Source organism: Saccopteryx leptura, chromosome 2 (genome assembly GCF_036850995.1).
Source record: "Saccopteryx leptura isolate mSacLep1 chromosome 2, mSacLep1_pri_phased_curated, whole genome shotgun sequence".
Classification (NCBI taxonomy): Eukaryota; Metazoa; Chordata; class Mammalia; order Chiroptera; family Emballonuridae; genus Saccopteryx; species Saccopteryx leptura.
In genome coordinates, this window is record NC_089504.1 from 147,337,230 (window position 1) to 147,359,674 (window position 22,445).

Below are 22,445 nucleotides of genomic sequence, written 5' to 3' on the forward strand. Positions count from 1 at the left end.
CAGGTGGATCCCAGTTGGGGTGCATGTGAGAGTCTGTCTGTCTCCTGTGCTGTCACTTAATTTTTTTTAAAAAATGCTCTCTCCATAGCCTGAAGTTTTTTTTTAAGTAATTACTTTCTATTCATTGTTAAAATTTCAACTTTATATAAAAGGGTAGTTAGGTGTCTGCTTTGTTTTCTAAAGTATCTGTTAGGTAAGATATTGCTCATCACCTAATGTTATCATGGGAAAAGTTAGCAGGTTTGGGCCTTTTGAAAAGTAAAGTATGTAACATACCAAGATTGGCAGCACTTGTAAGTATTCTTCACTAAGATAGCCATTCATCCTTTGTGGTACAAAATATTTTTTTTTAGTCACTTTATATCTCGTTGTGAAATATATTAGAATATTTTTATTGTATTTCAAAAACCTTGTTTTTATATAATTGACAACATTGAAATTGTCCCGTAGTGTTTTTTGGCACTTCCGTCTTCAATTTCTTTGCTGCATTGCTCTGTTAATGATGCAGTCCTAATTTTCACATGTCTAAACTTATCTTATAACCTTTCTTTTCTCCCTCATATCTCTTTCCCTCTCTTTCTTTCTTCTACTCTCATTCTTTTTTCATCTTCCTCTATCTCCTCCCATATTTCTTCCCCTTCCCAGTTAAAAGCAGCGGTTTTTCCTTATGGCTTTAAGAAGAATTAATATTTTTTTCTGAAAAATCTTTTTCTAAAAAAACCATTTGCTTATGAGACTATATCTTCTCTGGTACAGCTTTTCTTTACTGACTCACCAAAAAGGAGTTCTTCATGAATTTCATTTTCAAAAGAGAATCTAGTAAATACTATAAATTCAGATATCTTAGAAATACCTGTATTTGAGTTCAGCTATATAGAAAACTTCTCACATAATAAAATGCGCTTGAATCCTTGTTTCTTCCACCTCTCAGTAGTCTTTTCTTATCATTTGCCAACAGTATTTTGTTTTGTTGGCATATTTTTCATGTATTAATTTAGCCATTTTTATCATGAGAAAAATGAAGAAATGTTCCCCCAGTGATACAGAAGTTGGCCTTTGAAAGACTCTTGTAAATATTTATCAGTATACTTACTTGAAACAATCTATATCTTTAAACTTTATGAAGTCTTGATTGTTTCAATGACTTGAAAAATATTGCTGAGAAAAATATAGAGATTTTGTCTTCACATTCTAGATGCTTGTAACATCTTGCAAGTCTTCACTAACATACTAGTACATTAGCCTAGGACAGGGTTATCATCAGCATCAGGACATGTAAATTCACAATTTGGAGAGGTTTTCTTTTTTTATAATTAGAAACTGGCCTACTTCTTTTTTCTTTTTATTGATTTAAATTTATTGTGTTTACATAGATTCAAGTGTCCCACCGAATACATCCCCCCAACCCCCGTGTTCCCCTCAACATCCGCCTTGACCCCCTCCCCCAATACCCTCCCCCCTTTTTTCCAGGATTTGTTTTTCTTTTTTCTATAATGCCGTGTTATGTATATATAATTTCACCAATCTCTTTCCCTTCTCTGTCCCATCCTCTCATCCCCTTTCTCTCTGTCCACTGGCCTACTTCTTTTATACCTGATTCCATTGCCATTGTTTTTACTTCATAGTATTGTTGACAAAGAGCTCGTGTGAGAAGTGTAAGCTCTGCCGTTTTCCTGTTTATTTTTGCTTGTGTTATTCAAACAGATTTCTTTGAAAGAATCTATTTAATTTTCTTATCCTTTTTGTGACAGATAGTTTAGTTAAATTAGATATTATCATTAAATCCACTAAACCTAGATATACACTGACACTAGTCCATGGAATCTAATGAGTGATTTAGGTTCCACTGGTCAAAGGCTGATGACTGAAGGAGGATTCCACTGTTTGTCACCTCACATTGTCTCACACATATCTGCCTGATATATTGAGTGTGGGAGGAGGCAGTGTCAATCCATAAATGAAATAGCTCACCTTTTTGGAGTATCTTGTGTGTGTGCCCCAATTTGAGGGTTACTATTCTACAGAAGCAAGAATCCTGGATCAAGTTGAGGTGTAATGTTCTAAGAAAGTCTGTACTAGTAAAAGAGGTATTAAATAAACTTTGGCATCCTTTGTTTAGATAATATTTTTTCTTCAATCTATAGGTGAGTTTAATGTTATGAAATTTTCAGTATTGAACTATCTTCAGATTTCTGCAATAAAATCTTCAATCTTGATGTGATTAATATATATTAATAGAATGTTTTTTCTAGTATTTACATATATGGTCTTTTTTTTTAAACTGATTTTAATGAAGTTTGTCAGTTTTGCTAGGTTAGTTTGCTAGATGCCCTTTGAGTAGTGAGTTTTTTTTAATGCTTGCTGACCCCCAGGAGTAAGTTTTTTTTCCAAAAAATGAAATTAGTTGTAGTTACAGTTTTATTAACTTAAAATCATGTTTATTTGATAACCAATTTATGGAAACCAGAAGAACATACATTTGCCTATTTTTAATGTTGCCTTACACATTTTTAAAATAAATTGATCGTACTCTGGATGGTCAGGAGGCACGAGGACATACATGAATGTTTGTACTACTCAAAGGGTTAGTTTTCTAATGTTTTTCTGTAATTGGAAACATTTTACATAGCATTGGAAATGTCTGTTTTTTGAAAGTTTGAAATAGCTCACTGACCTTTTTCTTGTTTTTAAAATTTTGTACATTATGAAATATATACATACAACAAAAGCTTAATACACATAAGTTTATCTACACCAGAAGAAGAAAAAATAAAACTCTTCTAGTATCTTTGAAGCCCCTTATGTTTCTTTTTTATTGCATTTTTCTCCTAAAGAATGCAATTTCTCACTTATTTTCTAGGTGATAATTACCTGGCTTTCCTTTGTGGTATACTACAACCTGTCTATTAATAAATATATTTAAATTTCTTTTGCTTATTTATGGGATTTTATCAGTGGAATTTTTTTTTTTTTTTTTTTTTGCATTTTTCTGAAGTTGGAAACGGGGAGGCAGTCAGACAGACTCCTGCATGCGCCCGACCAGGATCCACCCGACCTGCCCACCAGGGAGCAATGCTCTGCCCATCTGGGGCATCGCTCTGCCGCAATCAGAGCCATTCTAGCGCCTGAGGCAGAAGCCACAGAGCCATCCTCAGTGCCCGGGCCAACTTTGCTCCAATAGAGCCTCGGCTGCGGGAGGGAAAGAGAGAGACAGAGAGGAAGGAGAGGGGGAGGGATGGAGAAGCAGATGGGCGCTTCTCCTGTGTGCCCTAGCTGGGAATCGAACCTGGGACTCCTGCACGCCAGGCCGACATTCTGCCACTGAGCTAACTGGCCAGGGTCTGCCTATCAGTGGGATTTTAGTTTGTTCTTATGAAGTGATGTTTTTACTTAACATTTTGTCGTTGATTGCCATTTTTATCGATCCACATTAGTTTAATTTTCACTGCCACATAATATTTCATTGCATAAGTATGCCACAATGTTTTATTTGTTGCCACTTATGAATATGTGGATTGTTTCCCCTGTCATCTAGAGTTATTCCTATGAGTGTAATTGCTACATCAAAAGATATTCTAGCCTGACCTGTGGTGGCGCACTGGATAAAGCGTCAACCTGGAATACTGAGGTTGCTGGTTCGAAACCCTGGGCTTGCCTGGTCAAGGCACATATGGGAGTTGATGCTTCTTGCTCCTCCTCCCTTCTCTCTCTCTCTCTCTGTCATTCTCCTCTAAAATAAAATAAATAAAGTTTTTAAAAAAAGATATTCTTGCTTTTTCTCTGCATATTATGTATGTTCATATTATTATTTCTCTTACAGTGATTTGGAAAGTAATATCCAGATTGTAATTTTTCTGTTAAACATGAAAAAAAATTTAGAAACATTACCAAGAATAAATTTTCCTTAACATTAACTATGATAATAAACCCATTTTGTTCAAGCTACCTATATTAGTAACAACACAGTGTACAGTTTTAATTCTTCTTACTACTAATGTGTTCTCTTTTTTTCATTTTTGTGGAAAAGTTTTTGAACTTCATATCAGTAGTATCATTTTCAAATTGTTTTAATAGTTTTAATTTCCTTTATGTTCTCCTTTTATAATTACCACTGCCATCTCTTTTATAATAATAATAGTTATGGTTGAGACTGATATCTGAGTTTAGATGGTCTGTGCACATCATCAGTTGTGTTTTGACCATTGTTTGATTTTGATCATCAATCAGAGTATTTATTTGACTGTTCCACCCTCCACAGAGAGCTATGTGTGTTTAGTCTTCTCGGTCATTACATATCTGAAAACAAATTTCTGTTGTCTTAGGTTGGGCAACATGATTGGGTACAAATTTTTACTCAAAAGAAATAACTGTTCTCCTCAAAACTCTCTTATTATTTATTATCCTAGCAGATAATTTTGAAGAGAAGTCAAACCTAGTTCAACTTTTCTGTGTAACTTTTGAGGGGGTCTGCCTTCTTCTAGTAATCTTTATCTTTGAAGCATAAGCCTTTCATCAAAATGTGTCTTTTTTTACTGTCTTCACTAGTTTTTGCCTAGGGACCTGTACACTCTGACAGCCCAGACTCAGGGACCTTTTTGATACATTTTAGCTGAAAAAATTCATCTGTTATGTCAGTGTATTATTATATCAAAAACTGTTTACTCTGGTCTTTCCTTCAGAACCACCAGGGTTTGTTTTTTCTCCCCTCCCCTCCCCTCCCATCCCCTCTCCTCCCTGTCCCGTCCCGTCCCGTCCCGTCCCGTCCCGTTTGAGTTCCTACTTATCATACATGTCTCATTTTGACCACCAAGTTTTCATTAGTTCTTTTCCAACACTTTCTCAAGCTTGCCCTTTACATTACCAGGATTATTGTCTACCTTCTCAAATCTACCCTTTAATACCCATCTTCCATCCTGGGGATAACTCTAGGCAAAGAAATTTTATTACCTATGGTTTCCAAGACACCGTATTTGATTTTGTGCCTGGTATTTCAACTTGAAGTTACTTGTACACCACATCAGTAGAGGTCCCACTACCTGATGACATCAGTCTTTACATGCTGGTGCTTTTCATAGGTCCCCACACATCTGGGTCCTTGGGTTCATTTTGACAAAGAAGCTACGAGATGAAATTTATAAAGGACTTTCATTCTTTGTACAACCACTGACCTCAACCTAACTTTCTATAATTTTCTTCTTTATAATTGTCATTCTCTGAGTCCCATCATCAGGTACACTCATATTCTGTTGATCCTTAGTGGCTAAAGGAACTTGCCTTTTTGTATGTTTTGGCACAGAATCTGTTCACAAGATCATATTACTTTTTTTTTAACAGAGTCAGAGAGCGGGATAGATAGGGACAGACAGGAACGGAGAGAGATGAGAAGCATCAATCATCAGTTTGTCGTTGCAACACCTTAGTTGTTCATTGATTGCTTTCTCATATGTGCCTTGACCGTGGGGCTACAGCAGACCGAGTAACCCCTTGCTCGAACCAGCAACCTTGGGTCCAAGCTGGTGAGCTTTGCTCAAACCAGATGAGCCCATGCTCAAACTGGCGACCTCGGGGTCTCGAACCTGGATCTTCCGCATCCCAGTCCGACGCACTATCCACTGCACCACCACCTGGTCAGGCCATATTACTCTTTTAAGAAGAGTTTTGCAAGTTAGTCTGTGGATCCTTGAAGTTGCTTATAATGGACTAGAATTTCTAAAAGTTTCTAACTTACAAATGATGCAGTATTACTCTGATTTTACTCTTTAAGTTTATTGCAATTGTATTTAAGGGAAAGACTTGCTTGGATATGAGTCCTTAAAACCCATCTTTTCCTAAAACATAGGAAAAAGTTTTTATATAAAAGTGTTTCTAATCATATACATTTGATTATTTTTCTTTGATCTAGGAACAGTCAAAAGTTTATTGTTGTTGTTGTTGTGTTTAATTACCCAGGATTCTATCAAAATATTTACAGATGAAATTGTATGCTATCTTGGAATTGCTTTAAAATAATCTAGAAGGTTATGAAGATAGTTAATTGTGGTATAGTAAAACAAGGTTTACCAGGCATTGATATCTGCTGATGGGGTACTGTTGTACCAGTCTCTCCATGTTTGCATATAGGTTTGATATTTTACTTCATAAAAGTTATTTTTAATTTTCCAAGACTTTAATTTTAATTTCTCCCTTAGAAAAAATTTTCTTTGAGTTGCATTGTAGTTAGAAAATGTGCCCTATATAATAGTTAATCCTTAATTTATTGTGGTTTTTCTGTTTGATGTACAGTTTTATACTTTTCATGGAGATTTCAAAGAAAATTATTGTCTAAAAATTAATCTTATTTGCAATTATATTCAAATCTCTATAACCAAATTTGTTTTTTATGTGTACTTAATGTGTTAGGTACTGCTAGAGGTTAACTTTTCCACATTCATAATAATACTACCCATATTATTTGATGCTGTTTTGAATGGACACCCCCCCCCCCAATTGTTTTGGTCACATTTAAGCTTTGTGATTGAACAATGCAATTTAAAATAATTTCTGTATTCTGTGCCAACTTTGATAGTTGTCTACATCTTCTAAGTCTGTGACCTGTGGCATAGAAGGTACCACAAAATAAATTAATGACAAGTTGAAGAAAAAGAAGATATAATTCATCCCACCTGAATTTGTTTCTAATGTTAAACTAGGGACACTAATTTTCTGCGGTTGCCTGACGAGAGTGTTACATCTGTATTTCAATATTTTACCAGTCTTAAGTTAAATAGATAGTGTACTAGGCAGATTACTGTAAGAGATGAATAAATACTTGTTTGGTTAATATGTTCAATGTGATGTTTTTGACTTTGAGAAGAAAGGGAAATGTGCAGTCTAACTTCATTTGTAGTTTAATGAGTGAACACAATATATCTATTAGTGTGTAAACTCAAGATCGTGATAGAGACTATTAGACTTTAAATTTAATTTTGTTATTTAGATGTTTTCTTTTGTCTGCTAATACTTTCTAGTTTTAAAAAGTATAACTTTCTAAAAAACCAAAAAATTACTGTTTATTTATTAAGAGGGACAAGATATCAGAACTGGGTGTGAAAACTTCAGTTGAACTACAAAAGATTGATTATCAGTTGTAAATATTTAAACATGACAGTGAGAACAAATATTGGCTTTCAAGCTAGGAAAATTAAAATTTCCTAAATCATACCAATTTGCCTTAAGCATAAATTTCTGGGGATTAGAATTATGTGAAGAATCTGCTTGGAGAAATAAGGTTAGAATGTCCAAGGGACCAGAAGTCATATATTTTTGAAACCTTGTGAAAATTTGAATTGTAAAGGGTTTTATGTACATAATATATACTATTTACTATGAGTGTATAGTAGCTGTGTTGCTATTATTCACTCCATACTATTTATACTTCATTTTGGGTATTCTTGGAGGAAAACTAGTATATTTATGTTCTTTCTTTACTAGTAATGTTATTTTCTCCCTCAGTTGTATTAAAAAACACGAACTTTAAATCTACCGTGCTCAGTTGTGAATAACAAATTTATAATGAGCATCTTCAAAATATTAGTGTAAGATTTTGATTTTTAAATTATACATCTTGTTATATTTGGATAAAACTTATTTAATAAATGTTATCTTTAGTTTATTTTTAACCATTGCACAGTGAGGTCAATCAACTCTGAAAGACCATACTTTAAAACACCTCTATCAGTATTATTACTTGAATGATTTCATATGATTCCTCATTTGCAGAAAATGACATAATTTTTGAGCAGCTATTTTTGTCTATAAAGTTTATATACTCTTCTTTTTATGATACCTGCATTAGAAATTCAAAAGGAATAGAGTGACGTCACGGAAATGGCGCCGTGAGCAGCGCGTCCGACAGATCTCCCCAAAATCACAACAAATTTATCAACTAGAAACAGAAAAATTTATCCTCGGAGCATTCCGGAGTTCCACACAAACTGAAAGCGAAAGGACTGTTATCACTTGAATCTGAGAGACGAGGGACTGGAGGAAGCTAACTACCGCAGGGACGTTCATTCAAGCCGCGGAGGGAGTGCGCCTGTGTGCTATCAACAAGACCACCCTCAGATGCCAATAAGAAAGAGGAAATCTAATATTATGGATACAAAAGAAAGAGGGGTAACACAAATAGATATGGAAAAACTATGGAGAAAAGACTTAACATATTGGAAGCCTTGGAGCTAAATGACAGAGAATTTAAAATAGAAATCTTAAAAATACTCAGAGATATACAAGAAAACACAGAAAGGCAATTTAGGGAGATCAGAAAACAACCCAATGAACACAAAGAATATATTACCAAGGAAATTGAAACTATAAAAACAAATCAAACAGAAATGAAAAACTCAATTCACGAGCTGAAAAACGAGGTAACAAGCTTAGCTAACAGAACAGCCCAGATAGAAGATAGGATTAGTGGAATAGAAGACAAACAACTTGAGGCACAACAGAGAGAAGAAGAAAGAGACTCAAAAATAATAAAAAACGAGAAAGCCCTACAGGAATTGTCTGACTCCATCAAAAAGAATAACATAAGAATAATAGGTATATCAGAGGGAGAAGAGAAAGAACATGGAATGGAGAATATACTCAAACAAATAATAGACGAGAACTTCCCAAGCCTGTGGAAAGAACTAAAGCCTCAAATTCAAGAAGCAAACAGAACAGCGAGTTTTTTTAACCCCAACAAACCCACTCGAAGGCACATCATAATAAAGATGACACAAACCAATGACAAAGAAAAAATTCTCAAGGCAGCCAGGGAAAAGAAGAGTACAACATATAAAGGAAGGCCTATTAGATTATCATCAGATTTCTCAGCAGAAACTCTACAAGCTAGAAGAGAGTGGACCCCAATATTTAAAGCCCTGAAAGAGAGGAACTTTCAGCCAAGAATACTATACCCATCAAAGCTATCCTTCAAGTACGAAGGAGATATAAAAACATTCACAAATACAGAAAAGATGAGAGAATTTATCAGTAGAAAGCCCCCACTCCAGGAAATACTAAAGGGGGTTTTCCAACCAGATTCAAAGAACAAAAGAAAACAACACCACAAGTAACAGCTCCACCAAGAACACAATAAAACCAAACTTAAACTGTGACAACAAAGGAAAAAAAGGGGGGAGAGGATGGAGATTAACAGTAGCAAAGGACGATGAAGTGCAGAAATACTCATAAGATAGGGTACTACAATGAATATGGTAGGTACCCTTTTCATTACTTAATGGTAACCACCCTTGAAAAAACCACCACAAAAACACTTGACTTAAAAAAGGTAGCAACAGAGGAAAGAAGTATGGAACACAAACAAACAAAAACAAATGATAGAAAAACAAAAGAGAAGAATCAAACAAGATACAAAACTAACAGAAAGCAATTTATAAAATGGCAGTAGGGAACCCACAAGTGTCAATAATTACACAAAATGTAAATGGATTAAACTTACCAATAAAAAGACACAGAGTAGCAGAATGGATTAAAAAAGAAAATCCAACTATATGCTGCCTACAAGAAACACATCTAAGCAACAAGGATAAAAACAAATTCAAAGTGAAAGGCTGAAAAACAATACTCCAAGCAAATAACACCCAAAAAAAAGCAGGTGTGGCAATACTCATATCTAATAATGCTGACTACAAGACAGAAAAAGTACTCAGAGACAAAAATGGTCATTTCATAATGATTAAGGGGAAGTTGAATCAAGAAGACATAACAATCCTTAATATATATGCACCAAACCAAGGAGCACCAAAATATATAAGACAGCTACTTATTGACCTTAAAACAAAAACTAACAAAAATACAATCATACTTGGAGACCTCAATACACCGCTGACGGCTCTAGATCGGTCATCCAAACAGAGAATCAATAAAGATATAGTGGCCTTAAACGAAATACTAGAACACCTGGATATGATAGACATCTACAGGACACTTCATCCCAAAGCAACAGAGTATACATTTTTCTCTAGTGTACATGGAACATTCTCAAGAATTGACCATATGTTGGGCCACAAAGACAATATCAGCAAATTTAGAAAAATTGAAATTGTACCAAGCATATTTTCTGATCATAAAGCCTTGAAACTAGAATTCAACTGCAAAAAAGAGGGGGAAAACCCCACAAAAATGTGGAAACTAAACAACATACTTCTAAAAAATGAATGGGTCAAAGAAGAAATAAGCGCAGAGATCAAAAGATATATACAGACAAATGAAAATGAAAATACGACATATCAGAATCTCTGGGATGCAGCAAAAGCAGTAATAAGAGGAAAGTTCATATCACTTCAGGCCTATATGAACAAACAAGAGAGAGCCGAAGTGAACCACTTAACTTCACACCTTACGGAACTAGAAAAAGAAGAACAAAGACAACCCAAAAATAGCCGAAGAAAGGAGATAATAAAAATCAGAGCAGAAATAAATGAAATAGAGAACAGAAAAACTATAGAAAAAATCAATAAAACAAGGAGCTGGTTCTTTGAAAAGATCAACAAAATTGACAAACCCTTGGCAAGACTCACCAAGGAAAAAAGGCACAGGACTCAAATAAATAAAATCCAAAATGAAAGAGGAGAGATCACCACAGACATCATAGATATACAAAGAATTATTGTAGAATACTATGAAAAATTATATGCCACCAAATACAACAATCTAGAAGAAATGGATAAATTCCTAGAACAATACAACCTTCCTAGACTGAGTCATGAAGAAGCGGAAAGCCTAAACAGACAAATCAGCAGGGAGGAAATAGAAAAAACTATTAAAAACCTCCCCAAAAATAAAAGTCCAGGCCCAGACGGTTATACTAGTGAATTCTATCAAACATTCAAAGAAGACTTGGTTCCTATTCTACTCAAAGTCTTCCAAAAAATTGAAGAAGAAGCAATACTTCCAAACACATTTTATGAGGCCAACATAACCCTCATACCAAAACCTGGCAAGGATGGCACAAAGAAAGAAAACTACAGACCAATATCTCTAATGAATACAGATGCTAAAATACTAAACAAAATACTGGCAAACCGAATACAACAACATATTAAAAAAATAATACATCATGATCAAGTGGGATTCATCCCAGAATCTCAAGGATGGTTCAACATACGCAAAACGGTTAACGTAATACACCATATCAACAAAACAAAGAACAAAAACCACATGATCTTATCAATAGATGCAGGAAAGGCTTTTGATAAAATACAACACAATTTTATGTTTAAGACTCTCAACAAAATGGGTATAGAAGGAAAATATCTCAACATGATAAAGGCCATATATGATAAACCATCAGCCAACATCATATTAAACGGCATAAAATTGAGGACTTTCTACCTTAAATCAGGAACAGACAGGGTTGTCTACTCTCTCCACTCTTATTTAACGTGGTGCTAGAAGTTCTGGCCAGAGCAATCAGACAAGACAAAGAAATAAAAAGGCATCCATATCGGAAAAGAAGAAGTAAAGGTATCACTTTTTGCTGATGATGTGATCCTATACATCGAAAACCCGAAGGACTCCACAAAAAGATTATTAGAAACAATAAACCAATACACTAAGGTCGCAGGATACAAAATTAACATACAAAAGTCCATAGCCTTTCTATATGCCAACAATGAAATATTAGAAAACGAACTCAAAAAAATAATCCCCTTCACGATTGCAACAACAACAAAAAAAATACCTAGGAATAAACATAACAAAGAATGTAAAGGACCTATATAACGAAAACTACAAGGCATTATTAAGAGAAATAGAAAAAGACACAATGAGATGGAAAAATATTCCTTGTTCTTGGATAGGAAGAATAAATATAATTAAAATGGCCATGTTACCCAAAACAATATATAAATTTAATGCAATTCCCATCAAAATTCCTATGAGATTTTTTAAAGAAATGGAACAAAAAATCATCAGATTTATATGGAACTATAAAAAACCCCGAATAGCCAAAACAATCCTAAGGAAAAAGAATGAAGCTGGGGGCATTACAATACCTGACTTTAAACTATATTATAGGGCCACGATAATCAAAACAGCATGGTATTGGCAGAAAAAGAGACACTCAGACCAATGGAACAGAATAGAAAGCCCAGAAATAAAACCACATATATATGGTCAAATAATCTTTGATAAAGGGGCCAACAACACACAATGGAGAAAAGAAAGCCTCTTCAACAAATGGTGTTGGGAAAACTGGAAAGCCACATGCAAAAGAATGAAACTCGACTACAGCCTGTCCCCGTGTACTAAAATTAATTCAAAATGGATCAAAGACCTAAATATAAGACCTGAAACAATAAAGTACATAGAAGAAGACATAGGTACTAAAATCATGGACCTGGGTTTTAAAGAACATTTTATGAACTTGACTCCAATGGCAAGAGAAGTGAAGGCAAAGATAAATGAATGGGACTACATCAGAATAAAAAGTTTTTGCTCAGCAAGAGAAACTGATATAAAAACAAACAGACAGCCAACTAAATGGGAAATGATATTTTCAAACGACAGCTCAGATAAGGGCCTAATATCCAAAATTTACAAAGAACTCATAAAACTCAACAACAAACAAACAAACAATCCAATAAAAAAATGGGAAGAGGACATGAACAGACACTTCTCCCAGGAAGAAATACAAATGGCCAACAGATATATGAAAAGATGCTCAGCTTCATTAGTTATTAGAGAAATGGAAATCAAAACTACAATGAGATACCACCTCACCCCTGTTAGATTAGCTATTTTCAACAAGACGGGTAATAGCAAATGTTGGAGAGGCTGTGGAGAAAAGGGAACTCTCATCCACTGTTGGTGGGACTGTAAAGTAGTACAACCATTATGGAGGAAAGTATGGTGGTTCCTCAAAAAACTGCAAATAGAACTACCTTATGACCCAGCAATCCCTCTACTGGGTATATACCCCAAAACCTCAGAATCATTGATACGTAAAGACACATGTAGCCCCATGTTCATTGCAGCACTGTTCACTGTGGCCAAGACATGGAAACAACCAAAAAGCCCTTCAATAGAAGACTGGATAAAGAAGATGTGGCACATATACACTATGGAATACTACTCAGCCATAAGAAATGATGACATCAGATCATTTACAGCAAAATGGTGGGATCTTGATAACATTATACGGAGTGAAATAAGTAAATCAGAAAAAAACAAGAACTACATGATTCCATACATTGGTGGAATATAAAAACGAGACTAAGAGACATGGACAAGAGTGTGGTGGTTACCAGGGGTGGGGGGAGGGAGAACATGGGAGGGAGGGAGGGAGAGAGTTAGGGAGAGGGGGAGGGGCACAGAGAACTAGATAGAGGGAGGCGGAGGACAATCTGACTTTGGGCGAGGGGTATGCAACATAATTTAATGACAAAATAACCTAGACATGTTTTCTTTGAATATATGTACCCTGATTTATTAATGTCATCCCATTATCATTAATAAAAATTTATTAAAAAAAAAATTCAAAAGGAATAGCCCTGGTTTATTTACATATTTAAGTCTGTTATGTGTACTGGAGAGAAACTGCCTCTTTTTAATTGTCCTTTTGTTTTATGTTTTTGAATTGTAAATGCTATCTGTTGGGACATTCCCAGGATCAGAATGAAATGTTTGCAGCTGTGTGCTCTCCTCAGTGCTCAAGGGTTATATGTGTGTGTATGTTCCTGCGTTAGGACGCTGTAGCTCCAACTGTAAAGAAGGATATTAGATTCATTAGCTATCAAACTGCCAACTAGGAGAGTTTCTTGTTCTAATTGAGATTATATAGAGTATAGGGTTAGTTTAATCCTTTTGCAGGTTTGAAAGACATGAATTATTTTGCCTTGTAAAGCTGAAAGGGGAAAATGAGGAATAGTAATGACTTTCCATGGCATTAGTTTTTATATTTGTAAGTTTTTGCTTTCATTTATTATACCTTGGAAGTTAAGGTTTGGTACTAAAAAACAATACCTCTGAGATCATTCTATGTGGTCTTTGTTACACCCCTCCCTCATCTCAGCTGACTGTAACTAAAAAGCAAAGACCTGGGTAACTGTAGGACTTTCAAAATTGCTACTAATGGACTTAGTACCTGCCTGGATCAGGAATGGTAGGATTGATCCGTAAAATAGCCACATCTAAGAACTTTGTTATTATAAATATAAGAAATTGTATTAATCAGCTAAAATTATTTGTGAAGTACAGTAACAAGTTTGTTAGTTACAGTGTTGTCTTTGACCAGTTTCTCCATTTAAAAATTTTACTTGAGAACTTACTATAAATTGGTAGGTGATGGAAAATTGAGAATATAATTCTAATTAATATTAAGAAGATTGACCATACTCAGAAATGATAATACAGTGGGGGATACAAAAACTATCATAAATTGTTCAACATGTATTAGGAACATGAATTTTGGAAGCATCAACCTAGAAGGCTGAGGTCGCTGGTTCGAGGACCTGAGTTTGCCTGGTCTAGGCATATGAGAGAAGCAGTTACAAGTTATTTCCTGCTCCTCTTCCCTGCCTTTCTCTCTCTCTTTCTCTCTCGATCTCTCCTCTCAAAAAAAAAAAAAAGAATTTTGGATGGGAACTTGGCTATATTGCTGTTTAAAATGAGCATACCATTTCCAACATCTATTCAATGAAGAATGTTCAAACAAGTGCACAGATTAAGTTTATTGTTGCATGATTTGTAATAGTGAAAACAACTAAATATATATTCTAGGTAAATTATAATATGTCAATACAACTAAATATTATACAGCTGTTTAGAAGACTGAACTGGTACTGTATGTATTGACATGCTTAGAGCTATAAAATATATTGTTAAATAAAAATGCACAGGAAATACATAGACATATGGACACAAACCTGTGGTTATCTCTGGTGAATGAGATTGGGGAGACCAGGGGTTAAAGAATCTTCTCATTTTTACTTGGTTTTTACAGTGACCATGTGTAATTTTATTTTTAATCAGTAAATAAAATATACTACCATTCATCTACAGGTAATTGCCCTTTAATATTCCTTTTATATTTTTATTTGAGTAGTGGTATGGTCTTTTCTGTGAATATAAAAACACTTTTAGAATCATTGCATTGAGTTTGCCTGCAGTATTACTGCTGAAGTGACTATTCCACTAATATAAGAGGTTTGTAGTACCCTAATATTTTAAACATTTAGGGCCTCTAGAAAAGGAAAATAAAATATATATGGTAGGGTACATGTGGTAGGAGTTAAAAAATAAGATGTATATCTATTTTTTCATCTCTACTGTGTTATTTTTCTCTTTCAGTTACCTAGAAAAGTACGAGAAAGTTCATCATTTTGGGGAGGATGATGATGAAGTACCACCAGGCAATCCAAAGCCGCAGCTTCCTATTGGTGCAATTCCATCTTCCTACAATTACCAGCAACACAGTGTATCAGGTAAATAGTATTGGAAATTGACAGGGCATAAGTCCCAGTTCTGAATTAGGAAAATAGACATCTTTCAATAAATTAGTTTCTTGCTTTGCTCATGAGAACACTTAAAACCCTGTGATTGTATGACTCTCAAAGATCAACATCTAATTGGTATCAAGGCCTTTCTATCATAGGCTGCATAAGGTTTTTAATTGCAACCACTTTCAGATTTACAAATACTGGACCTATATTTGTAAGGGGAGTTTTTTTCTTATTTCTTTGGCTAATGATCAGTTTAACCTTAATAGTTATGAGCATGAGAAGAGAAAGATTTTGTTAGGATTAGAGAGGCCAAGAATACTTAGATAGCATCTACTAGATTTCTACAATTATTGGAATTTCCATCACCAAAATTCCTCAGAAATGTTTCTAACTATTTTGACTATTTTCCTGCCATTATACCAGGAATAAGATTTTTTAAATTTACATCATTCTTATAATAGTTATAGAGGAATCTTCAGCTAAAAAGAACAGGACTTAGCCTGACCTGTGGTGGTGCAGTGGACAAAGCATCGACCTGGAACGCTGAAGTCGCTGATTCAAAACCCTGGGCTTACCCAGACAAGGCATATGTGGGAGTTGATGCTTCCTGCTCCTCCCCCCCTTCTCTCTCTCTCTCTCTCTCTCTCTTCTCTAAAATGAATAAATTTTAAAAAATTTCTTAAATAATTTAAATTAGAAATAATCAGATTGAGAGTCTAATAAAGAGGTTCTTGAGACAAAGTGGATGGAGGCACCCATGTTTAGTGACTCTAGGGGTTGGGGCTGGATGACTGGGAAGAGAGCTCTGAAGAGATAAACAGCTATCTTTTCAATCACCAACATTTGGCCTAAAAAAGAGACAATGTTGTTTTCAATAGTATATCCCTTTTTATTTCTTTTTTTAGCACAAGACAGACAGACATAAAGGGAGAGAGATGAGAAGCATCAACTCTTCATTGCGGCACTTTAGTTGTTCATTGATTGCTTTCTTATAATACATGCCTGGACTGGGGGCTTCAGTCAAGCCAGTGACTGTGGGGTCAAGTCTATGATCCCGCACTCAAGCTGGCAACCTCGGGGTTTTGAACTTGGGTCCTCAGCGTCCCAGGTTGAGGCTCTATCTACTGCACCACTACCTGGTCAGGTTTCAAAGATGTATTCTTTATAAATATACAGTGATCTAGACATTTATTATTCTTTGTTGGTGCTAGTTTCAATTTCTTATATGTAATCTTAAACTCTCTCATTTGTGCTTTTTAAAACTTTATTTTCCCTTATCTACATTCAGTTTCTTTTGTGTTTGTTTGTTTTTTTACAGAGAGAGAGAGAGAGAGTCAGAGAGAGGGATAGACAGGGACAGACAGGAACGGAGAGATGAGAAGCATCAATCATTAGTTTTTCGTTGAGCATTGCGACACCTTAGTTGTTCATTGATTGCTTTCTCATATGTGCCTTGACCACGGGCCTTCAGCAGACCAAGTAACCCCTTGCTTGAGCCAGTGACCTTGGGTCCAAGCTGGTGAGCTTTTGCTTAAACCAGATGAGCCCACGCTCAAGCTGGTGGCCTCGGGGCCTCGAACTAGGGTCCTCGGCATCCCAGTCCAACAATCCATCCACTGTGCCACCGCCTGGTCAGGCTCTTTTGTATTTTGACTTTGTATTTCTTTCCCAATTAGTAAAAATTGAAAACACAGAATCTGTGATCTCCTTTAAAAGAGGCTTTAAATGACGGTTTTGTATAATTGGAGCCAGATGCTGATGAGTGCAAACCAAACCTAGCTTCATTTTTAGTGAGTAGTTATTACCTAAAGAATCAAAATTAAAGGAGAACATTTTAAGTCACCATGTAGAAATCTTGCTAATAGTTTAAGCTGAAAATAAAATTGGTGACTTAATAGATGATTTGTTATTTGCCTTGTTTCTAAAAAGGGCTAATGGCTGTTATCTCATTCAGGGATGTTATAGAGGGTATTCCTGTATTTATTCATTACAGAGAGGGGGGAGAGAGAGAGAGAGAAGGGGGGAGGAGCAGAAAGCATCAACTCCCATATGTGCCTTGACCAGGCAAGCCCAGGGTTTTGAACTGGCAACCTCAGCATTTCCAGGTCGACACTTTATCCACTGCGCCACCACAGGTCAGGCGGTATTCCTGTATTGAATGCAACATTGTACTAAGGACCTTTACGACCGTTTTCAGCTTCATAACTCTGTGATTTCTATATTACAATAACAGCAGAACACTTCATTACTATAGCTTAAATAGAGTTTGATGTCTCTATTACAGGTCTCCAAACTGACCCACTTCTGTGTTTGATCTTGTTTAAAAAGAAATTTTTTTCTGGATCTAGTTCTCTTTTTTCTCCTCTAATTATAACAGATGTACTTCAAGAAAGATGTAAAATATTTCTGGTATTTCAGAAGTCTAGTGAAAGTTGTTGATAAGAGCAGCACAAATTAAGAGAGTGATAGAATTCCCTATCCTGGTGTTATTCCTGTCTGATATGCTGTCAAATGTTTGTCTCTCACTGTCCCTCTCTTTTAGCGAGAGAGAAACAGGAAGGGAGATGAGAAGCATCAACTTATAGTTGTGGCATTTTGGTTGTTCATCGATTGCTTCTCATGTGTGCCTTGACCCCAGGGCCTTAAGCTGAGTCAGTGACCCCTTGCTCAAGCCAATGACCTTGGAGTTTCAAACCTGGGACCTCAGCATCCCAGGTCAATCCTCTATTCACTGTGCCACTGGTCAGCTCTCTCTCTTTTTGTTTTAAGGAGAATCTGGGCAATTACGGAATATATCTTGCATATTGATAAAGTCAGGACTGGAACTCAATGAAGGAACAAAACTCAGAATTGTTTCAGAATATCAGACTATAATATATATAATTCAAACTGAAAAGAGATAGTTATTCAGGGCAGCATTCATGATTTTGAAGGTGCTTTCTATTTTCTAGAAGAAGCCATAGTAACATTATGGCAGTGTTCTAAAATTTAACATAATTGTCAATATACAAAACATTCTTTATTGGTAGTTCTTTTCAAGTATCATTAAGAAAAATATAGTGTGTGTGTGTGTGTGTGTGTGTTTTAAAGAAACACCAAAATAGAATTACATAGTGGTAGATTAAGAGCCTTTAGGAAATTTTACTTAAAACCTATAAAAGATTTGTGTTTACATCTTTGATCTACAACCTTTCTCTCATTGTAAATATATTTATTGAGAGATACTTATTGTTGATGTTAAAAAACCAATTCTGTCTGACCAGGCAGTGGCGCAGTGGATAGAGCATCAACCTGGGATGCTGAGGACCCAGGTTCAAAACCCCAAAGTCACCAGCTTGAGCACAGGATCATTCAGCTTAAGCACAAGATCACTAGCTTAGCATGGGGGGCTTGAGCATGGGATTATAGATAATGACCCCATGGTCACTGGCTTAAAGCCCAAGGTAGCTGACTTGAGCCCAAGGTCTTTAGCTTGAGCAAGGGGTCACTGGCTCTGCTGTAACTCACCACCCCTAACACATCAAAGCACATGTGCAAAAGCAAGCAATGAATAACTAAAGTGCCACAACGAAGAATTGATGCTCCTCATCTCTCTCCCTTTCTGTCTGTCTCTGCCTGACCCTCTGTCTCTCTTCTCTCTCATCTCACCTCTCTCACTAAAAAAAAAAAAAAATAGAGAAAAGCTATTCTAAAACAATATATTTTTTAAAGATTTTATTTTATTTATTTATTTATTTATTTATTTATTTATTTTAGAGAAAATAGAGAGGGAGAAGGGGGGGAGGAGCAGGAAGCATCAACTCCCATATGTGCCTGAACCAGGCAAGCCCAGGGTTTCGAACAGGCGACCTCAGCATTCTAGGTCAACATTTTATCCATTGCACCACCACAGGTCAGGCTAAAACAATATTTTTAATAATAAATACATTTCAATTGGCATAGCTACAGAGCATTTGGTATAAAGTGCAATTGTACTCAATTTTCATAATAAATAGAATAAATGGAATACTGTACATTGATATGGGACCAAATTTTCCTTTCAGGATATTGGCTCCTTTTGCCCATTGACTTTAAATGGCAAAAAATATTGAGCAAATTTTGCTTTGAGCTTTAGGATTTTTAAAATTTGGTATTGATATATGGTGGTTTTCTTATATATTTTCAGTTTTTTTCTTGTCATACATAGCTAATGCTTTGGTTTACTTCTTTTATGTTTTTTTCCTAGGTATTGATTTGTATACAGTCAGTTCTGCAGTATTATAGAGTAGATTATTAAGGGATTTTTGTTCATCTTTTACACTTTTAAATTAAAATTAAAAATTCAATATTTTAAATATTAAAATAAGGTTGTTTATTTGCAATATCTTTAATAGGAAAGTTGTAAAAGACAAAATTTTAAAATCATTGAAATTAATAAAACTGTAGAATTTTAAAGCTATCCATGATTTTAGTGATTATTTAATCCAATCAAATTATTTTGGTTAATGGAGGCCAAGCTCCCTGTCCATTTGTATTTTTGGTACTTAAATTTGGGAAAGTTTCATGCAAGATTTTTTTAGTTTTATCAGTTGTATTTGAGCGAAAATTTTCCTTAAATATTTCATATTCTAACAGACATTTACACTACAACAGTCACTGCCAATATCAATGGAAAGAGAGTATTGTATAATTCCTGTAATAGAAACAGCTCTTTCAGAACAATTCTCACTTTCCTCTAAACTGAAAACAGAGACATGATTTCCTCAGATTAAATTAAGTTTGTGAGCGGTGATCCATTTGTATAAGCTTTGAGTCAAGAATGTTGAAAAATGCCTGAGTGGGCGGTGGCACAGTGGACAGAGCGTCAGACTGGGATGCGGAAGACCCAGGTTCGTGACTCCGAGGTCGCCAGCTTAAGCGCAGGCTCATCTGGTTTGAGCAAAAGTTCACCAGCTTGGATCCAAGGTCACTGGCTTAAGCAAGGGGTCACTTGGTCTGGTGAAGGCCCACAGTCAAGGCACATATGAGAAAGCAATCAATGAACAAACAACTAAGGTGTCGCAACAAAAAACTGATGATTGATGCTTCTCATCTCTCTCCGTTCCTGTCTGTCTGTCCCTATCTATCTCTCTCTCTGACTGTCTCTGTAAAAAAAAAAAAAGAGAATGTTGAAAATAAGTTTCCAATCCCATTGTACCTGTTCAATTGTATCTCCTTGGGTAGGGGAAGGGGGAGGCCTTCAAATCTTTATAAGCACTTTTTCCTATATTATCTTAGGAATCTTTACCAAGCCTGATATAATTAAAGGACTTTTCATAATTATCATAATTATTTTGTTTTGATTAGAGATGTCTTTGGCAAATACATGTTCAGTAAGGATATACTGAATTGAATATCTCATGTAGCAAACAGAACAATTCTAAGATCATATTGAAAGTGCATAAACAATGCTTGACAAACATTGGATGTGGGTTCCAAATTTGTTTCTATTGAAGAAATTTGAAAGTTTTGTAGAATGTAAAACTTGCCTATTGATGAGACTTGGGTTCTTATCATCAATTACAGTATGTAGTATAGTAATATCAAAATATAAGGTCTACCGGAAAGTTCTGTCCGTTTTTGGAATAAAACAAAATACAAATTTTTCTTACCGTCAATAAACTTTATTAAATAATATAATTGCCATTATTATTAATGATTTCTTGCCAGTGTGAGGGCAATTTGTATATCCCATTTTTGAAAAATGTTTTATCTTTTGATGCGAGAAATTGAACCAGTGCTTGTTTGATATCTTCTTCATTTTTGAATTTTTTGCCCTTCAAAAAATTTTGTAAGGACACAAACAAGTGATAGTCGGAGGGTGCTAAGTCTGGGGAATATGGTGGATGCGTCAGACATGCTTCTGTAGCATTTCTTCCTTGTTGAAATTCGTAAAAATTACAGTGGCGTCAATGAACTTGATCAGTAGCCATGGGTACACTATCGTTTCACACATAAGACTAACGTGAATCAACTTTGTTTGTTAATTTGCTACGTCAGTATGTATACATTAAGTGATAAAAATAGAGAGGCTCACATGCGCCAAATAAACATGTGCTTACGTGTTGAAACTTGTGATAGAAACGGACAGAACTTTCCGGTAGACCTTATATATATTCATAGTAGTTTTGTTACTTTATTCACAGATATTCATTTTCTGGTATTTATGAGATTTATTTCAATATTATTAAAATGAACAATATGCTATTGTTCAACCTTAAGTATGACAAAGAATCTGTTCATCATTCATTTATAACTGTACTTCATTATTATGCTATTGAAGAAATTCTGAGGCTATTTTAGAATTGAAGAGTTGTTTCCTTAAATGTCTAAATTGGGAAATTAAGAACGTTCATACTTACTTGCATGATTTCTTTTCTGTGTGGCATGTTATGGCAATAGATTCCTACTTTGCATGTGGATTTTTTTAATTCATATGATTCTGAAATATTTCATCTAGAAGTATTTTAACTTTTGTTTTCTTGCTCCTTCCCATTAAACTTTATGTGCAAAATGTACTAGGGGTATATTTTTCAGGCCATAGCTCCCAAGGCCTAAATGCCCCCAAATAAGTGTCAGTATTTCTAGAAATACATATAACATTTTCTTACATGTGTACATTGGTTATACATTAGTGTTCTGTAAACACTAATTATACATTAGTGTTCTATAAAACTTTCAAACTCTCTTGTTTTAAATTAATTCTGCAGAAAATTTTAGTTAGCTTTTGGGTTAGGATAAAATTTCTAGAACCAAAAGTGTGAACCTTAAAGGTAAAAACTTATAAATCAGATTTTATAAAAGTAAAACTTCTGCTCTGAAGACATTGTTAAGAAAATGTAAAGACAAGCCACTGGCTAGGAAAAAATATGTATAAAACAAATATTAGATAAGTGACTCATATCAGAATATTTAAAACTGACAGTATCAAGTGCTGAC

At 35.1% G+C, this 22,445-nt stretch overlaps 1 protein-coding gene across 1 annotated transcript in view; it reads left to right on the forward strand.

Moving 5' to 3' along the window:
* ARID2 (AT-rich interaction domain 2) overlaps positions 1 to 22,445 on the forward strand; it is a 203,733-nt gene that overhangs the window by 86,291 nt on the left and 94,997 nt on the right. Inside the window, exon 4 of the mRNA XM_066369020.1 lies at positions 15,337 to 15,470. Within this exon, the coding sequence (XP_066225117.1) occupies positions 15,337 to 15,470 (134 nt within the window). The remainder of the gene's footprint in view (positions 1 to 15,336; positions 15,471 to 22,445) is intronic.